At 50.4% G+C, this 18,531-nt stretch overlaps 2 protein-coding genes across 33 annotated transcripts; one reads left to right on the forward strand and one right to left on the reverse strand.

Moving 5' to 3' along the window:
- The first annotated feature begins 305 nt into the window (after positions 1–305).
- Positions 306–3,808, forward strand: TUFM (Tu translation elongation factor, mitochondrial). Its single transcript, XM_016154969.2, has 10 exons — positions 306–452; positions 556–750; positions 1,193–1,359; positions 1,617–1,721; positions 1,805–1,969; positions 2,107–2,239; positions 2,324–2,428; positions 2,550–2,701; positions 2,787–2,906; positions 3,447–3,808. The coding sequence occupies exons 1-10, from the start codon at positions 410–412 to the stop codon at positions 3,618–3,620; spliced, it is 1,359 nt and encodes a 452-aa protein (XP_016010455.1). The 5' UTR covers positions 306–409; the 3' UTR covers positions 3,621–3,808.
- Positions 3,809–6,006: 2,198 nt separating this feature from the next.
- ATXN2L (ataxin 2 like) lies at positions 6,007–18,070 on the reverse strand. Of its 32 annotated transcripts, none has more exons than XM_036225431.1 (24): positions 17,506–18,070; positions 15,945–15,981; positions 15,679–15,735; positions 15,520–15,591; positions 14,998–15,148; positions 14,470–14,594; positions 13,040–13,131; positions 12,577–12,777; positions 11,790–11,965; positions 11,508–11,618; positions 10,798–10,992; positions 10,638–10,709; positions 10,320–10,390; positions 9,848–10,143; positions 9,701–9,770; positions 9,006–9,152; positions 8,811–8,883; positions 8,530–8,717; positions 8,055–8,184; positions 7,842–7,963; positions 7,465–7,677; positions 7,122–7,311; positions 6,759–6,795; positions 6,007–6,512 (listed from the first exon to the last, which is right to left on the reverse strand). In XM_036225431.1, the coding sequence occupies exons 1-23, from the start codon at positions 17,808–17,810 to the stop codon at positions 6,764–6,766; spliced, it is 3,126 nt and encodes a 1,041-aa protein (XP_036081324.1). In that variant the 5' UTR covers positions 17,811–18,070; the 3' UTR covers positions 6,007–6,512; positions 6,759–6,763. The 32 variants fall into 32 exon arrangements, with proteins under 32 accessions (XP_036081324.1, XP_036081310.1, XP_036081309.1 ...); XM_036225417.1 differs by having other exon boundaries at positions 6,007–6,489; positions 6,759–6,918; XM_036225416.1 differs by having other exon boundaries at positions 6,759–6,918.
- Positions 18,071–18,531: the final 461 nt, after the last annotated feature.

The following is an 18,531-nucleotide window of genomic DNA, read 5'->3' on the forward strand; positions in this document are numbered from 1 at the left end:
ACCGGACTCCCGTGTTAAGCACAAGTACAGCCTTCCTCCCTGGGAACACCAACACTCGGCAGCCTCCGGGACGCTGGTGCATCATGGGATGCTCCACAACTCCCTCTCCCGGCGCCTCTAGAGAGGACTGCGTGGACTCCCTCCTCCCGCGAGGCCCGAGTATGTCATGGAGACCTCCACGCCGCCCCGCCCCCGAGACGCCAGCATTTACCTCCCTGGACGTCTTCCGTCCCGCGCCCGGAAGTCGGCAGAGCTGGCCATAAACACTGGTGGCTAGAGGCGCCCGGACTTGCCCTCCCGGCCTTCACTTCCGCCGGAAGTGTCTTCCAGTTGCCATTGATCGTTCCTTAGTGCACGCGCGGGCACCGGATACTCGGTACCCGGTCCTCGGGGCGTGAGTACGACCACGATGGCGGCTACCACCTTGCTGCGCACGACGCCCCTCTTCAGCGGTGAGGGGGAAGGGAGAACGGTGGCGGGCTGGGGACCTATAGGGGTCGTCCGTGGTGGCCAGGCTTGGACCTGGGCCCTGACTCCAAACCTTTGCTTCGGCAGGTCTGGGCGCCAGTCCGACCTCAGTACTGCAGGTTCTATTGCGGCCGCCGAAGGCTCCGGCACTGTCTCTCTTGTCCCGCGGCCTGGCTGTGGAGGCCAAGAAGATCTATGTGCGCGACAAGCCCCATGTGAACGTGGGTACCATTGGCCATGTCGACCACGGCAAGACCACACTGACCGCGGCCATCACGAAAAGTAAGCGGGGTTGGAGTGGGGGCATCCGGCAGCACCCGCTCTGCTGGCGGGACCTGGAGCCAGGGAGGCGGCACCAGCAGAGGGGCTGCTGGAGGTGTTTAGTCCCAGGAGCCCAGAACTCAGGTGGGCGGTAGATTGGAAGATGCAGGAGACAGATTTCCCCTGAACATGAAGAACTTTGTGATGCATAAATTGGGGGGACCCTGAATGGCCTCTCTCCAACTGTGGGGACAGCCTCATGAGCAGAGGCGACGCTGGGCAGGATCTTAAGGACTTTTAACATTTCTTTCTGCCTGGGTTACCTCTGCTGAGGAGTTGAGGGAGGGGATTATCATCCCAGGCTGTCCCTTGTTTAGATGGGAAGGACCCAGGGGGTGTGGCCTGAGCCCTGCTTCTATCTCTGCAACTTTGGCTGAGAGGTGTGTTCTCTTCCCTCCATTAGTTTTAGCTGAGGGAGGTGGGGCCAAGTATAAGAAGTACGAGGAAATTGACAATGCTCCAGAGGAGCGAGCCCGTGGTATCACCATCAATGCAGCCCATGTGGAGTATAGCACTGCCGCCCGCCACTATGCCCACACAGACTGCCCGGGTCACGCAGATTATGTTAAGGTGAGAGCATTGCTGGGGACAGCCAAGAGCTGCCTCCTGTCAGGAAAAATATTAGACTTGTGGGGAGGAGGTTCAGATACTGAAGATGTATAGGTTTGAGATCATGAATTTGTGGGCATGGCTTACTTTTCTCTGCCATCTCTTCATGGCAAAGAAAGGTGAGCCTCAGTTCTTAACTGCTATTCTTGGCTAGATGGATGTGGAGCTGAGGAGGTTCTTGACGTAGGCTGAATGTTTTCTCTCTTCTCCTTACCCAGAATATGATCACAGGCACTGCCCCCCTTGATGGCTGCATCTTGGTGGTGGCAGCCAATGACGGCCCCATGCCCCAGACCAGAGAGCACTTATTATTGGCCAAACAGGTATGCAGAGCTTGGGTAGGAGTGGAAAGATGTAAAGTGAGGAGTTGGGCCACTCAGGACGCCATCTCTCTTTCTATCTACAGATTGGAGTTGAGCACGTGGTAGTATATGTGAACAAGGCAGATGCCGTCCAGGACTCTGAGATGGTGGAGCTAGTAGAGCTGGAGATCCGAGAACTGCTCACTGAATTTGGCTACAAAGGGGAAGAGACTCCAGTCATCATAGGCTCTGCCCTCTGTGCCCTTGAGGTGAAGGCAGGGTCAGGCAGGGGCTGCCGTGGCAGAGGATGGGGCTGGATGGGCATCTAGAGCTCTGCTCTGAGTCTGGGGAGTGGTTCTTCGTAAGCAGAATGAAAATTTTAGAGTCCTGTCACCTCCGCCCATAGCAACGTGACCCTGAACTAGGCCTGAAGTCTGTGCAGAAGCTGCTGGATGCTGTGGACACTCACATCCCGGTGCCTACCCGGGATCTGGAGAAGCCTTTCCTGTTGCCTGTAGAGTCAGTTTACTCTATTCCTGGTGAGGACTGTGCTCATTGATTTTTGTTTTCCCTACCAAGAGCCTCACCAAGGGTCTCTGATGTTCTGTTTTGTACCCTCCTAGGCCGGGGCACGGTGGTGACAGGTACGCTAGAACGTGGAATTTTGAAGAAGGGAGATGAGTGTGAATTCCTGGGACATAACAAGAACATTCGCACTGTGGTGACAGGTATAGGAAGGAAGCCTTGGGACCCAGGAGCTGGCTCCAGGATGATCTCTCTTCTTGCAGATCCCCTGTGCCGCCTTTTTGATCCAGAACATCTTCCCTTGTCTTTTATCCTCCTTCCTAGGCATCGAGATGTTCCATAAGAGCTTGGAGAGGGCAGAGGCAGGTGATAACCTGGGGGCCCTAGTTCGAGGCTTGAAGCGAGAAGACCTGAGGCGTGGCCTGGTCATGGCCAAGCCAGGTTCCATCCAGCCCCACCAGAAGGTGGAGGCACAGGTGAGGGCTTCAGATGATGGTGGGCAGGCCTGAGCCAAACTGACCCCTAGAGAAGCAGTGTTTCTAGTCACTTGTTCTTTTCCAGGTTTACATTCTCAGCAAAGAGGAAGGTGGCCGCCACAAGCCCTTTGTGTCCCATTTCATGCCTGTCATGTTCTCCCTGACTTGGGACATGGCCTGTCGTGTCATCTTACCTCCAGGGAAGGTATGGTGGGTATGGAGAACGTGAAGGAGCAGAAGGGGCACTCTTCATATAAGCTTTGCCTCACAGGTCCAAACTTGTGACAGGATGGGGACTTCCTTAGGTAAAGAGAGGCTGACTGAAGATAAAAATGAAACTAGTGATGGAAGGGTCTGGACCAATGGATTCAGGGGGAGCAAGCCCTCATCCAGTATTCCTTAGGCTAAAAATGTAGCTTTACTGGCATTTACCCACAGGAAGACTTCCCAGAAAAGGATTCCTCTTCTTGAGCGTTTCTATACACAGAGCTCAAAGAAGTCCATGACTAAGAAACCTGCATAATCCAAAATGTCAACATTTTTTCTCCTGTGTGTACTTTAAGAACAGTGTCACTGGTCTTTTTTTGCCTTTGCATATACTTGCATTTGCCTGACCACTGGAATGAAGCTGTCCCCAGAATCATCCTGCTGCATTTCCCCATAAACTTTAACATGGGTAGCCAGCAAACACTTGGAATGAAGGCATCCTGAAGGCCTGCATAATTCCTGTCTCTGCCCCCTCCAGGAGCTTGCCATGCCTGGGGAGGACCTGAAGCTTAGCCTAATCTTACGGCAACCAATGATCTTAGAAAAAGGTCAGCGTTTTACCCTGCGAGATGGCAACCGGACCATCGGCACCGGCCTTGTCACCGATACACCAGTCATGACTGAGGAGGACAAGAATGTCAAGTGGAGTTGAGTCTGCACCTGTGTTCAGGCTGTGTTCAGGGCTGCACTGGCCAGTGTTCACTCCTTCTGGTGCCCCCTTCCCAGGGCATAGACTGCAACTTAGCAGTTGCAGCTAGACTGACACTTCCCCTGCCAGAAGAGGCCATGTGGCCTGCCAGGTGAGGTAGGTCAATAAACTGTTCTGTGAATAGTAAGCTAGCCTGGCTCTCCTGTCCTTTGTGTAAGTTGGAAGGAAGAAAGAATATAAAAATGGGACTGAAGCCCGGGACAGATGGGCTTTGCGATACCCCTGAGCCATTTTAACTGAGTTCTCTCTAGCCTCAGGAGTTCATCTCTGTGGTGTAGGCTGGAAAAGTTCCTTTTTAAAAAAGCTGTCAGTACTGCTGTGAAAATTTAAGGGAGAACCCAAAGACTGGCTATCCTTCTGGGAGATAGTGCAAAAGATTTTATCACTTGGAGCCAGCATGGGCTCTGCTTAGGTGCCAAATCCACCTTATTTCTTCCTTGAGTAATTACTAGGCTGTTAAATGTCTAGCTACCTTTGTTTAAGCTTTGATACTAGAGACTGTATCTTACCACTAGAAGCAGCACCTAAGAGGTACTTGATTAACCGTGTCTTAATTCCAAACAGGTTTGAGAAGTTGTAGAATGGTTTCTTTTTCTTGTTTATTGAGGTTTAACCCTTTTCCCATTTGAAAAAAAAAAAAAGTGCTGCTCACTGGCAGTGTTAATATGCATAGGAATGCTACATTTTCTAGGGTTTAGCATTTACAGCAATCAAGAATTAGTTACTTCATAAATGGAAACACTACTGAAAACAGAATGCTATAAATAGAATGTCATATTTCCAAAGACTATTGCTATACTAGAGCAATGCAAAAATAATAAAGCAAGATATTTCATGGCAAACTTTGAAGGTAAGGTTAGGACTAATCCACGAGTTATCTAGGGGTAGATGCTACTGCCTCAAGCACTGCCAGTAAGTATTCTCAGAACAAATGGGAAATGGGTTAAAATCAAGAAAAAGGCTATTTATCAAAAACATAGCGGATAAAATGCTGAGATTTTTTTTTAAACTTAAAATAACTGATGAGGATGCTGACTCCAAACAGAAGTTAACATTCAGCAGGAATTAATGGCCACCTTTCAAACTTGGATCCTGACAAATGAGTATATTCAGACAACCTACTGATTAGTCCTAAAAGGAGAGGCCCTCCAACCTGAGAGCCGTTTTGAGAAACAGAACTTCATCTATGACTCCAGAGCAGAGGCAAACTGAAAGAGGCCCAAGGGAAGGAGGACTTAAGAACTCAAGGCAGGTTTGCTTGTTTTACCCTTGGTGTCCAAGATGAAGCCAGAAAGTCTCATGGGGGACTCCTTACTGGAGGTGAAGTTCCAACTTCAAGATTTCTGCTCTTAGGAATAAGATAAAACCAATCTACAGTCCTTCCATAAAGCATCAAAAAGACTACTCAGTAAGCAGTGTTATATCACTCACAGTACTAGATACCTGTGTCCCCTCAGCCCAACTGAAAGATTTCCCGTGCCTGCTTCCTTCCATCACTGCTCAACCCCAACAGACATCCCTTAAGAGAACTCTTTAACTTAGGACCTCAAAACAACCTATTTTAGCAGCCAATTACCTGCTATAGACAATGCCTTTTTTCACAGATTTATCTCATACCTCCCCCTCCCCTCCCTCAACCCCCATGTCCACCAGATTTCAGATCTTCACACCCTGGAAAAATCTTTCCCAGTATCTAATCTTCATTTGTCCTGTCCTGGTCTCAATTTTCTCTGCCTTTGGTCAGAGCTGAAATCCCCCTGCCTACCACTGAGCACCAGTTTCATCCTCAATCCCCTAAGGGTAAAATTATCTCCATTTCACAGACAGACGACCAAGGCCATGTCAGAGTAAGAATTCCAAACTACCTCCTTAAAAAAAAAAAAACACCTCTGAGGCCTGTTTTTTCTACCCAATCCCCCAAGCTTGGTGGTTCTTGTCCTGTCCTTAACCCCTAGTTTATCTCCTGCTCCTCTAAATCTCAACCCCCTATTCTCCCACTAGCAGCTTTGCCTTTATAGGTCTCACCTGCACCCAAGACTTCTCACCAGTCAGGCCTGTTTCCGGTGGCCATGTACACTAAAGTGCTTTTCAGTATAAAGCAGTGAACATAAATTATTCACAAGGCACTTAAAAATGAAAACTTCAAATCACACCCCAAGATGAGTCCAATTTTGAGGTGAGAAAAGTCAACTGGGAAGTTGGGTGACCAACAGTAGTCATAACCAAAAGGGCACCATCCTCAAGGCTATAGAGCTACAATGACCATCTCAGGAACCACGTCCTACATTTAAGACTGACGGCTATCCCCAAAGAGAAAACTACAGGCAGGTTAAGTTAGTTTAAAATTTTATTTTTTTTTTTAATTTTTTTTATATTTTTATGTAATAAAAAGTAAAAGTCCTTGTCCAACCATCCTTGTAGGGCATCTGTCTCTCACACAGGTCACTCAAGTTAATGGGGAAGAAAGAACAGGGGGCCCAAGTCTGAGATTATAAATAATAGAAAATAAAAGATCTTCCGTCTCCAGCAGGGGAGAGGTAAGAGGATGGGAGGGCAAGATGGGGTGGGGATGGGCAGGGGCAGAGAAGGAACCTCCCACCTCGCTGGACCCTGGCCCTGCCCACTGAGGCCCCTCCCATTCAAGGTGCTTGGCAGGAATTCCCCAGCCCCAGGGCAGGGGAAAATGAGGATTTGGGGGCTGGGATGGTCCGAGCTGCTGGGGGAAGAGACATAGATCACTCTTCCCTCCACTCATGGAGGTCTCAGGTCGCGGCCAGGACAATCTTCAGTTCCCCGGGGGGTGGAAGGGGAGCTGCTGGGAGGGATGAGATTGAACTGGTTGGAGGGGAAAGAGAAGAGAGCAGGAGCATTAGAACCCAAGCAGCTGTCCCTTCATCCAATGCCGTCCAGTGTGGGGTGTGGGGGGGAGTGTTTGGGTGGGAGCGGCCTCCTCAAGGTGTCTCATGGGGCTGTCAGAAGCACAGATCAAACGCTGTTTCCCAGTGAGCCAGAGCCCTTACTCGTGTGCCCAGCTCAGCCCCCCACACCCCAGCCTGGCCCTGTCTGCTGCGCTGACCTTACCTCGGCTAAGTCAGGAGACAGTCGGGGTCACTGAGAGCTGGGGAGGCAGTGGGGAGGGGGGCTGCTGGATCACAACTGAGCGAGGACGGAGGGAAGCAAAGGACAGAGCCAGGAGCAAGCCCCTGGCGGCGGCGACTGTGGCTTCTGCCCACCCTACATACTTCACAGACAGGTGCAGGTCGGCGGGCGCCCTGTGGGACAGCCCTGCCTCCAAGACCCCTCACTCCCCACCCAGAACCCGTGCATCCTGCCCCACCTGCAGCCCATCAGCTCTTCCATGCCAAATTCCCCCAGCTAACGAGAACTCACGAATCCTGTCATCGGCTCCTCCTGGAAATCCAGGCGCCTGGCCAGGCTGCTCACCTTGGGGGTGTCCGATGTAGGGGTAGGGTGAGGGTGTGGAAGCTGAGAGTGCAGGCACCCCACTCTGGGGCACTGCGCCTTGGGGGGGGCCCCCATGGCTCTGGGGTGGGTGCAGCAGCATCACCTGGGGCGGGTGGGGAGCCCCAGGGTGAGGGGGCGGGGCTGCTGTGATTCCAGTTTGGACATGGGCCTGCAGAGAAAAGAAAGTAGCCAGGAGCACCACAGGACCTTGACACAGCACTAAGTAAAGGCGACACCACAGACTCAGGAATGGGATAGTCCCATGGTTAAGGTCCTCACAGCAGAACAGAGCCAGAAGAAGCAGGTCCCTCTGGGCTCTTACCTGGGTAACATGGGCCATGTTGGTGAAGCCGTGGGGCAGCTGCTGGTGGGCATGGATGGCATACACAGCAGCTGGCTGGGGAAAGCTGCTCTGAGGGGACTGGGCAGAAGGTCCCGGTGGCAGAGAAGGCGGCGTGCCTGTCAGGGCCCCTGGGTGGTACAGATTCTGCTGTGGCTGTCCACTGCCCAGGTGTGGGGCCTGCCCCGCCTGGTGCTGTCAGGGGGAGGGGAAGGGTGAGTGCCACCCGTTCCTCTGGTATCCAGGCCTTTCACCTGCTGACCTCTTAACCACCCCACTGGGGAATTACCCCAAGCTCTATCCCTCACTTCCAACCACCCATCCCTGCCCCAGTCACTCAGATCCCCCATGGCAGGCACCTGGACAGGACTAGGGGCTGCATGCTGGGACTGTGGCTGGCTCCCAGTAGGCGTGGTGGCCGGCTGCGGCTGGTGGGCATGGAGTTGCGTGGCATGGTGTGGATAGGACTGGTGAACAGTGGCTACAGCAGAAAAGATGGAAAGAGTAAGTGCTGAGCACACTGGAGGAGCTGAGGAGCACAGCCTGGAGGGGGATGGTACAGCAGAACTCACCATAAAGGGCTTGGGGGGTGGGCTGCTCTGCAGAAGGGTACTGAGGAGTGGAGGATGACACAATGGCCTGGGGATGGCTCCCTGACGTCAGCATGCGTGGGTTGCTTTGAAGCATGGGGGCAAACACCGGCTGGAGTGGCAAGGAGAGAAATGGTTGGCACAGCAGAGGACTTGGAAGGCATAACCTGTGCACAGCACTACTCTGGCTTTATCACAACTACACTGTTCAACATTCACAATCGCCCAACTATGTAGATGCTACTTTATCAACATTTTATAGAAAAAAACTAAGGCCTGGGTGTTCAAGTGCCTTGCCACAAGTCCTACTGGAGCCAGGACTAAAGCTCAAATCTAACACCACCACTCAGAACAATGCCTGCCTCTCTCACGCAGCTCCTCTGAGTCTAGGAGGTGAAGAAGATGGGATCTCTAGCAGGGATCCTGCATCCCCATGTCCCTCCTGTGCCTCAGTCACCTGTGAGGGATAGTGGGCCATGGGCTGCATCATGGTAGGCTGGCCTGGGAACTGCTGTGGGTTGTAGGGGATGTAGGAAGAATAAGGTGTGGCAGCCACCAGAGGTGGGCCAGCAGCAGCGGCGGCCTGCATCATTGGAGGGGCTGAGGCTGGCTGGTGTTGGTCCGAGCGCTGGGGGGGCAGGGAGCCTGGGGGTGGGGGGGAAAGAGTGCAGAGCTCAAGCGCCATCTGCCAGGAGGCATTAGGTAGCCCCACTGATTGCACCTCCAGACCCTGCTCACCTTTTGCTCCCCGGTACTTGCCCTGCTGTCCAGGCACTGAGTTGGATACAGGATATGGATACATCTGAGGTGCCTAGTAACAAACAGAGATGAGGCTAAACAACTTGTTTATAAATGCCCAGAAAAAGCGCGACCTGGTCCCTCAGCTAGCCCAACCAAACCTCTTACTTAACCTGGGCCCACTTCGTCTCTTACCTGGACAGCTGGTCCCATGTGGATCTGAGGTATGTAGGAAATGTACTGAGGGCTATACAGCCCACTTTGGCCTGCTGTCAGCACCGGGATGGAGGGAGTTGAATGAGTACGGGGCCCCGGAGAAGTTGGAGTACTGGTGGATTTATTCTGTAAGAGATGAGAGACAACATATGTAAACTATCTCCCGATTTTTCTATCTCCTTCCACTCCCCGGCCCCGACCTATATAGCAACAGCATTTGTGGAGTGCTCTGTGCCAAACAGATGCTACACTTTATCTTGGTTAAGCCTCACATCAAACCCTATGACATGGGGGTACTCTAAAATTATAGATGAGGAAACAGAGAAATTACATGGCTAGTCCAAGAACATAAAGCTTACAGGTACAATGGTTTAAGCCAAATCAGTGGACCCAAAAGAAGCCCATGCTCATAACTATCACATTCAGATACTCCTTAAGCCAAATGCTAAGTCCCAGAGAGAAACCCATAAGTACTTGTCAGAAATATCACATTCTTTGCCACTCAGCCCTGAAACCTGTTTTCACCAAACCAGCCCAACTGATGCTATCTCTATACTTTCACGATGTCACCTCTTACTGCCTGACAGTCAAGTGCTCCCCGCTTCAGTGTTGTTACCCTACTCCCCAATCTCCTTTGTGGAAAACAAAGTCCATATTCTCCCATCCCATCTCACCACAGACAGCAGAGGCTTTGTGGGATTGAACTCCTTGGCATTGGGGTTCAATGTTGACTTCTTCACTTGTCTGTAAGAGAAAAACTAAGTAAATCCTCATCGCTCACTCCTCATCCCGATACCCACCCAGCTCCCCACTCCACTCACTCAGCAACAGGGCCCTCATCCTTGTCATCTCCCTTGATGAGGCCCACTGGGGGGCTGCCGGTTTGGCTTGGGCAAGGTGGTGGAGGCTGATCTGGCCCTTCAGTGCCTCCTGCTGGTGGCAGGGGCAGTTTGTCCTCCTTATCCAATATGGATTCTGTCTTGGAAGAGACCGGGGACCCCATGGACTCTGAAGTCAACAGACCATCAACTTCTTTCTCCTTCCCTTTGGCCTCTTCCTTTAAGATCCGAGGAGAAAAAGGATCCAGGCTGGTTTCAGGAGAGCTACTAGGCTGAAGCTGAAAGGAAAGAACCACACATACAGCACTGTCTAGTCCAGACCCCAGGCCCTGCTTCCTTCTTTCATCCTTGCTCTCATTACTTCTAATTCACCTAATCCTATGCCTCTTCACCTATGCCCCCAGCACCTTCTTCAACTTCAACTAACATCCTAGTTCATTCTCACCCTTCTCACCTTAAACTGGGCTCCGAACTTTCTCAGTTCTTCCAGTTGAAAGCGTTTCTGTTCATTCTGAAGGCCAGAGACTATTAGAAACAGTAAAAAAGGAGAAAATATACATTTATTTTCTCAAAGTGGCTACACAGTGCCAGTAGCTACACATGAGAAACAACAAAACCACCAAAACAACAACAGAGGAGCTCTTGAGAATCCTATCAGAGAAATTAGGATCAAAGAACTAAGAGACATTGTTTCTAATTTCCAACAACTTTCCTGACTGAAATGCTCTTCTAATCTGTTTTTTTTTTTTCAGCAGAAAAGAACAATCCTCACCTTTCCCAGATATCCGAGACAGCTCCTGGGACTCCAGAGTTCTCCCAGGTTCCTTGGCCGAAAGTTCTTTTACTGAGCAAGAAGAGACAGATGCCTGAAGGTCCTTTTGTCCAGAACCACACTTCACATTGTCCACAGCCCTCAACCATCTGGCTCTTACCATCTGTGGGAGCCAGTGAGATCTTTGGAGAAGCTGGAGAAACGGAGCCTACTCCAGGGTCCACAATTGATGATGTCACAGGGATGGAAGCTGAAGAGGTCGGTACTGTTGAGCCAATGGGAGACTCAAGACAGGAAGCTGAGACTGGGGCAGGGGCAGCCGACTTGGGGGAGCGTGGGGGATACATCCGGCCCACTGAAAGAAAAGGGAAAGCTGTACAATGGTTACTGCTGGTCACTAAGCAATGAGTACAAAGGACTTACTAGAAACACCAAAAAAAGTTTATCTACTCTTTTATACCACAAACCTAAATGCCTAGAAGAGCAAGACAGGTAACATAAGCAGGTAAAATGGCCTCATGGGCACCATGAAAGATTTAAAGGGACAGTCATGACTCAGTTCCAGCCAACTGGAGCTATACAGCAAAATAGGTCAGTGCTAGCAAAACTTCCTGTATTTCAAAGAAACTGGAGACTTTCTATGATTTTTCTTGTTTTAAATGTTGGCAACTAACTTAAACAAAAGACATCTGCCACCAGGCACACTCACAGATTGCTATGCTGGGGTTTCTGCACAAGAGAAACTGAAAAATTTTTTCCTAAAAAGCATAAATCCAAACCCCCAAAACACCTTTGACAGCACTCCAAACACTGACATTTATATCCTTCCACGAATTTCTATCCATTCATTTAACACTGCTAAAATCTTACCTGCAGAAGAGGGTGGAACAGAAGCTTCTCCAGAAGGCCTACTACTGGGTGAAGACAGGGTTTTAGCACCTCTCAGAGGTCGCTGTGCCTTAGGAGACATGCGGGAAGGGCCTATTTTTTTTTTTTTTCAAGACAAGGAAAAAAAGAGGGAGAGTACTTGCTATTACATTACCACCAACACATGATCCTTCCAAAACCCATCTAAGTTCTTTCAATTATCCTTCCCACTTCCTTACTGTCTCCCCTTCCCGGCCCCCCACAAAAATCTGCTTCATAACTCACCTCCATTAATACCACGTGTTTCAGAACCTGGGCCAGGGCTGCTATTATCAAGATGGTGAGGGCCACGAGGTGGCAAAGAGCTAAGGCCAGGCCGGCCGCCCCGGGAACTGCTGCATCGAACTCCTCCCCGGGGACCTTCCCGAACTCGTTGGGGTAGAGGAACATACTTTCCGTCCCTGGGGGAGAGAGTTCAAATAAGGTCAAGCAGCCACAAAACCCTTGGAAAAATGAAGCCCTTCTTTCTAAAGTCCACCTCCCACTCCAACACACACGTGCATACGCGAAATGCCTGGCTCCAGCTTTCTGCACTATCCCACCTGAAGATCTGTCCTAGTTACATGTTCTGCAGCTGCAGGCTTATGACCTTGTGTGTCAACCCTGACCTGACCAACCTGGCCAGTGCCTCACAATTCTATTACCCCTGACCTATGAAAAAGGAAGTATCACAACATTGTAGTTCAAGGTGTTTACAAGACAGATTTTCATGCAGTTTGATTTAATTTTCACAAACAATAAGACATAGATATGGATGAATATACACACACACACACAAATATATATCAAAACTCTAAAAATAATTTTTTCACCTAAATCCATAAGCTTTAGCCTCATTACCGTGGGCAGATCACTTAACCATTCTAGGTTTCTAGACTGAAATTCAGATAACTATTTCTTAATCTACATCTCATATGGCTGTGAAGCTAAAACAAGAAAGTATAAAGTTCTTGGTCCAAGCCCTGGCCCATACGATGAGCCCCAAACAGGCCAGGCTGCCCTCAACAATTACCTAGACGCCAAGCTGGGACTCTCTCGTCCTGACCCCTGCCGCTGGACTGCACTGTGCTTCTCCTCTTCAGTACGCCCATCATCATTCTCCATGGCGATCCGCAGGCGGTACTGGGGGCTCGATTCAATCTCCCGAGCCAACTGGGCTGCACGCAGCTCCCGCTGACGAAACTCTTCTGAGTTGTCCTTCTCTAAGGGCACCCTGAGAGGATCACCACACAGACCACCACCATCCCAGTGCCGGGGACAAAAGGGGAAAAAGAAAAAACACTTCCATTAGTCCTGTCACAAGCTCAGGTATGCAGACAGTTAACCCCTTTAGCAACTCAGTATATTTAATGGTCACCTCTGAATCTGAGGGACACTTACACCCAGAAAAACAAGAATAAAAGCTATGCTCCACCTAGAGACCTGCCCTTTTATTGGTGACCCCACACCTCAAACTGTACCACCAAAATACTCACGTGTAAGAAGAGAGACTGCTATCATAGGTGGTCTTTACACCATAATTCTCTTCATTGAATTTGAACATTTCGTTGGGGTCCCATCCATTAGACTAGGAAGGAGGAGGAGGGAAAATGTTTTAAAACCCAGCAAAGATGAGACAACAGGAATGGATACAGAGCATATTATGCTATGTGAAACAAGTCAGAGAGAAAAGCAAGTACCACACAATCTTGCTTATGTGTGGAACCTAAAGAATAAAATGAACAAACAAAATAGAAACAGACTCATAGGTACAGAGAAACTGGTGGTTGCTAAATGGGAGGGGGGTTGTAAGTTGGATGAAAAGGTGAAGGGATTAAAAAATACAAATTGGTAGTTACAAAACCGTCACAGAGACGTAAAATATAACAAAAAACACACTCACTAATACTTAATAACTATATATATACACACACACGTATATATATATACACAAACACATATATGTGTATATATATTTATAGCATGTCAGGTAGGTACTAGATAAATTTGGGGGGTGGGGTGGGGAGAATCCCTTCGTGAATTTTGTCTAACCACTACACTGTGTACTTGAAACTAATACTAAATGTCAACTATAATTGAAAAAAAAATTTTTTAATTTTGCCAATTAAAAAAAAAATCCCAGCAAGGAAAACAATAATGGCTTGTCATTCTCCATCAGGTTGATAAATTTAAAAATCTAGCCAAACCAAGAGTGGAAAAAAACATGGCCGGTGGGAATATCAACTAGAAATACCGAACGTGGTGCAAATTGGCAATAACTAGGAAAAGTGAAGCCTTGAGACCTAACAAATCCATTTTCAGAATAATTTCGGTATATATGCATGGGATACATGTTTTAAAAATTCAGTAAGGCACTATTTTCAATAGCAAAATAATGGCAATAGAACACCAATCAGTAAAGAAAGGGATAAATACGATTTGGTAGGTATACATAAATGGGCACATATATAAACAGAACAGTAAACAATAGTTAAAAAGTAATGAACTAGAGCTAGGTATTCACATAAGACGTTCAAAAACAGACAGGAAAAGTAAATTCTTGTGTAAATAGCTAACAATGCATTCACTCATGAGAAATTTTAAATGATTCAAAGTACGGTAGTTGTTTTTCAGAAGAGAAATGGGCCTACATGGTACTTAGACTTGTCTGACTTTTTGTTAAGTTAAAAAAAAGACGAAGCAAATGTTAAAAAGTAGTTAATCACAAATAGTGGGAAAACAGTTATTTTTGTTTTGTTCTTTTCTGTACCCTTCCATTTGGAATCTGACTGCCATGAGCAAGCAATAGTAAAAGATTTTCCTCCTCCCTCCCCAGCGGCAACTCGGTTCCAGGAATGATGTGTCTATATTCCACACACTGGCAGCAGGGCTGCCCAGCTCACAGGGTCAGGGAAGGAAACTATACCATATCAGACTCGAGGTCGTAGTCATCGCTGTTGCTGTCACCCCCCTCCCAGCGCTGAAGAACCTTCTCTTTGTGCTCTCCATTCACCTTCGAGTTCATGGCAATGGCTGAATCAGTGAACTTATCTGTGGGGGCAGAGTTGAAGATCAGGAGTCAGGTGTTATTTCCTTCCTTCTTTACAATCCCCTCCTCCCCAAGTAGTTCGGAAGCATAGAAAAGTGTGTGTGTCTCCTGGCTTGTGAGTGGGGGTTGGGCAGGCATCAACATAAAAAGCCTCATCTTAATAGTTCAAAAGGAGCAAGAAGTTGAAAACAAATATGAAGAACCAAAACATAAATCAAATTCATCCCACTTTATCTTAAACATCAAGACACGTTCTCAAGAAAAATCCAGCAGTCTTCTTCAGAAAAAAAATGGTAAAGAGGGTGGTGATGTGTGGGAGTAGGGAGTGAAATCAAGTCATCCTGTAACTGCTCTAACCTCTCCACTCGCACGAAGTGGCTCTGACATAACAGCCTGACACAGTACCTTTAGTAGCATAATTGAAGTCAACATTTCGGAAGTGGACAAGCATGACATCACTTGGCTTAAACACCATGGTGTCCACAATGTCTTCCCGTCGAGGGCCACCTGCTGGCTCAGATGCTTTCCGGTGCACAGCATCTACTGCTAGTTCAAACTAAAAAAGACCCATTGCCCAACACCCAAAGGTCAGTATCAAGAAGTGTGAAAGCGAAAATATGACTATTTTTCTTTTACCCTTTCTAAACTTTTCCCAACATGCGATGTCTTCTCAACATCAGCCATAGGACTTAGCGAAAGTCCCAAACTTAAAAATTTATATCTTAAAATTAAGCATTTTAACATGAAAGTACCCAGCCCTCAAATTTCACACCCATGTCTTTCACGGCTTGCAGCACTATTTTCAGCACGGAAATAACTAATGGCCAAAACACTGACCAATACCACTCAATTCACATCTTCAATGAGACTATTTCATCATCCTCCTTCCATGCAACTCTAAAAATAAGCTAATTTGAGTACACTGACCTTTGAGCTCAGAGTCTTGAAGATACCTTCATAGGTGGTACCATTCTTCACCTTTACATCACAAGTGGAGCCCTGGGAGAGTGGGAAAAATAAGAAGTGTCTCCAGCAAAGAGATGCATTACATTCCTCAAACAACCCAGTGGTTAGGTACCCACTTACCACAACAGCTGTAAGAAAGTGCAGCATTCTGGAATTGTTGTAGACACCCTCAAAAACCTGTCAGTAACAGGAGAAACAGAGAAATAGCCAGTCAACACCACACTTTCCTTTTAAAAGCCCACACTCCATACCCACTCACCTATATGTGCTGGGCCCCTGGTCTTCTGAACCCACCTGACAATTTCTGCACCTCAACTGTCCTATATCCTCACATATAGGACAGGTGTCTTTTACACCTCTACCTTGGCGAAGGAAAAGGCACTCACCGGTGACTGTGGGGGTCCCTTTCCTGTGCTTTGTCCCCTGTAAGAAAATGAAACAACTAAGTTAAATCTGTTCAATCCCTCTTACACAATTAATTACAAAGGACTTTGTATCCCAAAATCATACCATGTGAAGATGCTGATTTAGGTTACAATTAATCAAAAAGATTTTCAAACTCTCATCTCATAAAGGCATAGGCATTACAAGCCACTAAACATATTTCTTCCAAATGCCAGTAAAACAGACCTCAATCAACAACTGTTGTCAATTGCTTTAACAGTATATTCAACACAACCATCTCACTTTCTCCAAGAAGTCAGGACTGCTTCCAACAGACCAATGATAAAGTATTCAATAACCAATAACCCACCTCAAATATAAAGGTGAAAACAGAGAGTGAAGATTCGGAAGTACCTAGCTCAAGTACATTACCTCCGAAATAAGAAAGACAATCATTTTCAGCAACTCTATGCCTCAAGCACTGGGAGAAGGGTACTCCCTTTATAGCCCACCTCCTCGACCTCTTTACTCATTCAGCCCGTTACCCACTCTGGGAGGGGTCATCAATGGCCTGGTAACCCTGCTCTTCGCTGGCTGATGTAACCGGCGGTTGAGGGTGATGAGAGGGCCGTTGGCGGGGCTGGGGGACAGCGCAGCCGCAAGAGCCATCCACAGGGAGGCCTCGCCCGGTCTGCGCCTGCGCACTAAAACCCACGGGCCTCTTCAAACACCCTCCTCCCGCTATCAGAACCCTCTGCGCCTGCGTGTATCGCCACGCTCAATTCCATTAACCCATACTCATAAGAACCCGAGTGGGGTGTCCACCACTCAGCCACGAACTCCCTCCACGCACACTCCCAGCCACTGCCCCATGTTACCCCGGGCTCGCGAATGCCTGGGTCATAAGACAAGAGCATCCACGCACACGTACGTAATGAGCGCGCGCGCGCGCGTTGGAGGTTCCCGGCCTGCAGTCCTCCCAGTTGCCTCTCCTTCCGTCGCCCCCGCCCACCCCGCTCCCCTCCTACTGGCCAGACCGGGAAGGAGGAGGTGGCCACCCGCTCCCAAGTCCCTCCCTCCCCATTGGCCAAACTGTGGGCCGCGCGCCCCCCCTCCATTGGCTACAGCCGGGGACCCCTTCCCGCAGCTGACTCCCCATTGGCTGAAAACCGGGACCGCGAGACCCTCCTTGGTAATGGAGCCGGGGACCCCGATCACCTCTTCACCCCCCCCAACTCTTCGTTCCGACGGTGTTGGCGGGATGCGCCCTGGCTGCCCTTAAGGCCCAGCCGCGAGTCCTGACTAGGCTCTGAGAGTGGAGCAGGGCCCCTAAATGCCCCAGTGGCTGCCGGGGAACCCTTTTCTTCCGACCTGTTAGGATTTGAGGGGGCCCACCCCCCAGCCCCAAAGAGAGCTCCCCACTCCCCCTGGCGCCCCTCAGTAGCGGCCAGGCTAGGAGCCCATCACGCGCGGCTGTAATTAAGTCCCAGCCACCGGGCCGGAACCGAGTCGCCGCCGCCCCGCAGCCTGGGCTCCAGCGCCGGGAAACCCACCCCTTCTCACCTGGTGCCGCCGATAGCCGCTGGCCCTGGCCTCTCCTGATGCTGCTGCTGCTGCGGCGGCGGCGGCTGCGGTGCCAAGATGCCCTCGGGTCCCCGACGGAGTCCGCTCCCGGCAGCGGCTGCAGGCCCCAGGCAGGGGGAAGCGGCCGCGGGAGGCCCTGGGGGAGCCGAGGCGGAGGCTAGAGGCGCCGGGAGGCCGCCGTTGGGAGGGCTGGTGCCCCCGGCAGGCCGGCGGGCCACGGCCTGTTGCGTGGGGGGCGGCTGCTGGGGCTGGGAAGTCTGTTGTGGCGGCTGAGGCTTCAACATGATGGCAGCGTCCGGAAGGGGAATTAGGGGGAAGGGAGGGAGAGAAGAGGCCGGGGCTAGGCCCCTGCCGGAGAGAGCGGGAAGCAAGGGGAATTGGGAAGCTGGGGACCCGCCGTTGGCGGGCGGGGGGGAGCCCCGCGGCGTCGGGGTTGGATATAGAAGACCGCGGTGCGAGAAAGCGCCGCGAGGCGGAAGGGGAGGGGGGTCTCGCGGGCTGGAGGAAAGCGAGAGGGCGCGAGCCGGCCTGGCGCGCGTGCGCGTCGCCGGCGAAAGGGAGGGGGAAGCGCGCGCGGGCGGGAGCTCCCGAAGGGGGAGGGGCAGGGGAGGGAGCGGCGGCGCGCTGTCCGCGCTCACCGAGGCGGTTAGCTCGGGCGGGAGAGAATAAAGAAAGGTGAACCTCGCGCCCCTAGGCTTTGGAATGGGGAAGGAGCATCGCGGGCGCTCACGCGCGCCAAGGATTTAGGGTCTCTAGGTCTCCCACAGCCCTAGAGACGGCCGGCCGCTGTCGCTTCACAATGAGCGTGTGAAGCGCTGGGGGAGGAACCGAAGAAGCGGAGAGGAAGAGCCGGCTGCCCCGCCCACGCCGCCGGCGCAGCGTCGGGATGCCTCCGCAGTAGTGTGAGCCATCAAGACGTAGCGTGCAGTTCTTCCGCCATTTGGGGGCCTTTGGGCGGAGTCAAATTGCAAAAAAATCCCGGGACTAGACAAGTGGCTGCTCGGT

The sequence above is a fragment of the Rousettus aegyptiacus genome, unplaced genomic scaffold (assembly GCF_014176215.1).
Source record: "Rousettus aegyptiacus isolate mRouAeg1 unplaced genomic scaffold, mRouAeg1.p scaffold_m13_p_8, whole genome shotgun sequence".
Classification (NCBI taxonomy): domain Eukaryota; kingdom Metazoa; phylum Chordata; class Mammalia; order Chiroptera; family Pteropodidae; genus Rousettus; species Rousettus aegyptiacus.